Source organism: Cannabis sativa, chromosome 8 (assembly GCF_029168945.1).
Source record: "Cannabis sativa cultivar Pink pepper isolate KNU-18-1 chromosome 8, ASM2916894v1, whole genome shotgun sequence".
Taxonomy (NCBI): Eukaryota; Viridiplantae; Streptophyta; class Magnoliopsida; order Rosales; family Cannabaceae; genus Cannabis; species Cannabis sativa.
This window is the reverse complement of record NC_083608.1, coordinates 20,985,875-20,990,041: the sequence shown is the minus strand read 5'-3', so window position 1 is coordinate 20,990,041 and position 4,167 is coordinate 20,985,875. Positions and strand designations below refer to the sequence as shown.

At 31.7% G+C, this 4,167-nt stretch overlaps 1 protein-coding gene across 1 annotated transcript; it reads right to left on the bottom strand.

Moving 5' to 3' along the window:
- Positions 1 to 826: 826 nt before the first annotated feature.
- LOC115698557 (metal tolerance protein 4) lies at positions 827 to 3,958 on the bottom strand. Its single transcript, XM_030625649.2, has 7 exons — positions 3,244 to 3,958; positions 2,877 to 3,049; positions 2,584 to 2,782; positions 2,295 to 2,473; positions 2,036 to 2,186; positions 1,335 to 1,468; positions 827 to 1,209 (listed from the first exon to the last, which is right to left on the bottom strand). The coding sequence occupies exons 1-7, from the start codon at positions 3,473 to 3,475 to the stop codon at positions 1,030 to 1,032; spliced, it is 1,248 nt and encodes a 415-aa protein (XP_030481509.1). The 5' UTR covers positions 3,476 to 3,958; the 3' UTR covers positions 827 to 1,029.
- Between the last annotated feature and the right edge of the window lie 209 nt (positions 3,959 to 4,167).

Sequence of the window (4,167 nt, the reverse complement as noted above, 5' to 3'; positions counted from 1 at the left end):
TACTTACATTGGGTCTTAGGCAGAGATTCATGCTTGAAGCTTGGACAGAGACTCGTGCTGATAACGTATTATAAAATAATATAAAATAATATAAAGTAGATGAGAAGAAAGAAGAAGAAGATGAAGAGAGAAAGAGAAAGTGAATGAGAATTTCTGAGTTGTTTATTCCAATGGGGTGAACCCCTATTTATACAAATACAAGAGTGAGATATTAAGAAACTAAGAAAAAGGGAAACTAAGAAAAGAGTAATGTTAATTACAATTAATGGTAATAAATAAAAGATTTGGACATCCACATAATTAATAATATTTATAACATTTACAAAATTTTAAATATTTTTACAATTTTTTTAATTTTATTTACAGAAAATATAATTTTTTTTTTGAATGAAAAAATATAGTCTTTTAATGTTATTTTTTTGTTGTTTTAATGTTATTTTTACGTTATTTTTATATAATTTTTTTATTATTTTCTTGTTGTTTATATGAAAAACTGTAAAAATATATAAAAAAAAAAAAAAACACGAAAAAATATAATTTTTTTACAAAAAGTAATACTTTATGTAATTAGTTGATTATTTCAGAAATACATTAAAAACAAAAATACATTTGTATTTCATCTACTTATTCCGCTCTTTAATATAGGATTAGGGAGTCAATATTTAAAGTAACAAATCGTTTCGTTTTATGCTTAAAACTGTTCCATTCTAAACTTTCTTAGCATTTGAGTTTGTCTTATTCTGGATAGATAACATCATATCATAGACAACATGTTACTTAACTACAATTTAAGGGGTGTGATGACTGTGGAGATGATCCCAAAATAGCAAACGTTTTAAGTCTTAACTTCTTCATTGATTTTCATATATAATTCTTCAAAACCCATGGAAGACAACCACTTTGGTCTCATACAATCTTTCTTCCTTTCTAATCTAAAAGAAACTTACCTTCTCCATTGTACACCTAACTACTGAAAAGGCTAAAAAGAAAACAATGGAAAAATAGGGAGTTCCTAAGAAAAGGTTCAAATTAAGGCTGGCTATTGGGGAGTCTAACTAAAATAGAATGCTCTGGCTTGTGGTCACATTCATAATCAAGGTGAACAAATGCTCTCTCTACTTCAGGGAGTTCTTCAATCTTTATTTGTAGTGATTCACCAATTGCATGAGCTTCTATCAATGGCAAATCTTCTGGAAGTTCAATGTCAACCTGAATTTAACAATTAGAAGAATGATCAGTGAGAAAAGTATGAAAATTTATGGCATAATACTTACCTGAAAAGACAAAAGATACTTAGAAATTTGCTTTAAAAGAAGACTAAGAAATAAACTGACCTCTACAAAGTACAGAACACCAAAGGTGTATGCGCGGACTGTGTCGACACGTCTGATTAGAGGATGATGTCTAAGAACAAGGTATGTCAGTTTCTGCAAGACTTCTGGTGGAGCTGATTGCCCAACCAGAGACACTACATGAAGAAGAAAATGATAGTTTATTAAAGATCCAGTGTTGTTAATAAGAGTAACCAAAGTGACATGTAAGTATGAGGTGTTTGTGAAATAGTTACCAATATAAGATTGTTTAAGTTTCATATGTTTCGGCTAATTGACATGTACTAAATCATCCCCTTGAACTTTTAATGTCGTTAAAAATAGCCTTAAATTATTGTTGGATTTAAGGACTTTTGTCTAATTTTATTCAATTTTACTATTTCAGTGATTGTTTATATACTAAACCATGCTCCCCAAACTTTGATATCTACCAAATCATGCCCCTCGAACTTTGACATGTACTAAATCATGGCCCCTGGACTTTCATCCATGTTAGACTTTTTTACTAAAATTAGAAAAAAAAATCCTAAAATCCAACAATCTCAATAGTTCATGGATATTTTTAACGACCTTAAAAATTCAGGGGCATGATTTGGTACATGTCAAAATTCACGGAGCAAAAATCATAATTAGCCTATATTTTTTTAGGCTTTTTTATAAGGAAAATCAAAGCTAGTATAGTATGAAGTTTCATAAGAGCAAACCTGCATTTTCCAGCACAGTGCCAGACCAGTTGGTAATAGTATAGACTGCAAGAACAATGGCACCAACTGGATCAATCCACCAGTAGAATTTGTCACCAAGAACAGCAGCAACCAAACCAATTACATTCGTTACAACATCAAAGTAATGGTCCTATTAAAACAAATTAACATCAGTTTAATTAAGCATTGTGTTAGGCAAGAACATGGCAAAAGAACATGTCATTGCTTCAACAATGATAGCTTTGTTTAGGCATTAAACCTTTGCATAGGCGCGGACGATTTTGTTGCCCGAGCTTCGACAATACATCCAAAGAACAAGTTTCACTCCTGTAGCTGTAAGCATGATAGTGTATAGCCACAACAACTGTTCTGAAGTCATTTTCTCAGATGGTATGTCTTTGATTAGTTGTTGTAAAGCCTGGATGAGCACTTGAAAGCCTATTAAGAAATCAAGCATTTTCGAAATCAGGCAATGGGGAACTTAAGTCATCAGCTTAAGAAAAACTTGTTGGAATCTATTTGAAACCAGTTTAAGGATTAGAACCTACCAAGTGTTGCCATTACAGCTGCAAATATAACAATTCCTACTGGTTGAACTCTGAGTTTTCCAATGGGATACTGGTAAATATTTATGTTCTTCATGGACAAGTGTGTAAACCAAAGTATACCACCAGCCATAAGATCTAACAAAGAATCCAATGTTGATGCAGCAATAGCTATGGATCCACTCTTTACTGTAGCATATATCTACAATTATACATTTGTAAGAAAAGTCCCACCAAGAAAAATCAGAAAGATAATCTCTACACATAGGAAAAGGGGTAGTAATTAAGGTACTAACCTTGAAAGCTAGCAGAAAAACATTTGCCCAATTGGAAATATTCATTGCTCTCTCATGTTTGGCTTGTTCTTGGAGATCTTGCTCTTCATTATTGCCATGGGATGATTGTAGAGAGTCAACTTCTTCAAAGGACCTGAGTGTAGCAAATTGCTTCTCATAATATTCTCTCTCCCCTAATATGAAGAAGAAAAATTAAAAAGAAAATACATAAAATTGATCATAAATACAAAATACCATTAGAGAAGTAATTAATATGCATGGTAATAGGCAGCCTTTGCTAACATTATAATGGTAAGAGCATTCATTTGTTAATTTGAAGAGACTAAATGGAAGAAAGAGAAAAAACAGAAGATAGATTGTGAGTTACCTTCTAATAAACCAGTAGTTTTAGTAAAGTCAAGATTAAGAAGGGCCTCAGGATCAAGCCCAGAACGAACCTTTTCAGGCAGTTTAGAGAAAAACTCAGACTTAAGAGTAGTAACAGAGTTACTCTTGTGAACTCTCCCATTCTCAATAGGAGTCCCACTTTCAACACTTGATAACAGCAATGGAGCTTTTACATTATCAAACCCCCCACCACCACCTTCCATTTGACTCATTAATCAATTTATTAATTGTTTATGAGATTTTCAACAATCTATAAAAACCATAAGACAAACAAGAATGGACCTGAAATGTCTTTTTTGGCCTCTTTGTTTGAACCAAGAGAAAGGAAAAAGAAGAAGAAGAAGAAGAAGAGGATCACATGAATTGGGTAAAGACTGAAGTAAGTAACTCATGACTTAGTTTGGTTTTTATATATGCATGAAAAAACATGTTGCACTCTACGAAACTTGAAATCTTGTTATATTAATCATTGTTTTTTTCTATGCATTCTTTTTTCTTTTTCATATAAAAAGATAAAATAGAATAAAATAGGACATGTTTGTAGTTCGTGGCTTGGAATCTCTGGCTGTGTCTGTTGTTAGAAACAAATGGCACTAGGATTTCAGGTGTGACTTAATTGTAGATGGGTTTCCAATGGTAGCTGGTTACCTACCACAACTATGCTAACCAGACAAATTGAAATAAATGGTGAAAAGCTCTTCTTTTAATTATTTTCTTCAAGGTGAAAATCAGAAAATGGCAGTAGTGTACACTAACATAAGTAGTGCCTAAAATATTATCATATTAAAAACAAAAAAGTAGAAAATTATCTCCCAGTTTTTTCAATATTTTAACAGATTTAAATTTTTTTTCTTATAAAAATACAGATTGTTATTTTTTAATTACGTTAGTTTGCACAGCAACA

Excerpts from the sequence above, each read along its gene's own strand:
- LOC115698557 (XM_030625649.2), bottom strand. The coding sequence starts at position 3,475 with ATGAGTCAAATGGAAGGTGGTGGTGGGGGGTTTGATAATGTAAAAGCT. Across the intron at positions 2,783-2,876 it reads TTTTTCTGCTAGCTTTCAAG|ATATATGCTACAGTAAAGAG; the intron begins GTTAGTACCTTA and ends GTATAATTGTAG. Across the intron at positions 1,469-2,035 it reads CACTGTGCTGGAAAATGCAG|TGTCTCTGGTTGGGCAATCA; the intron begins GTTTGCTCTTAT and ends TTCTTCATGTAG.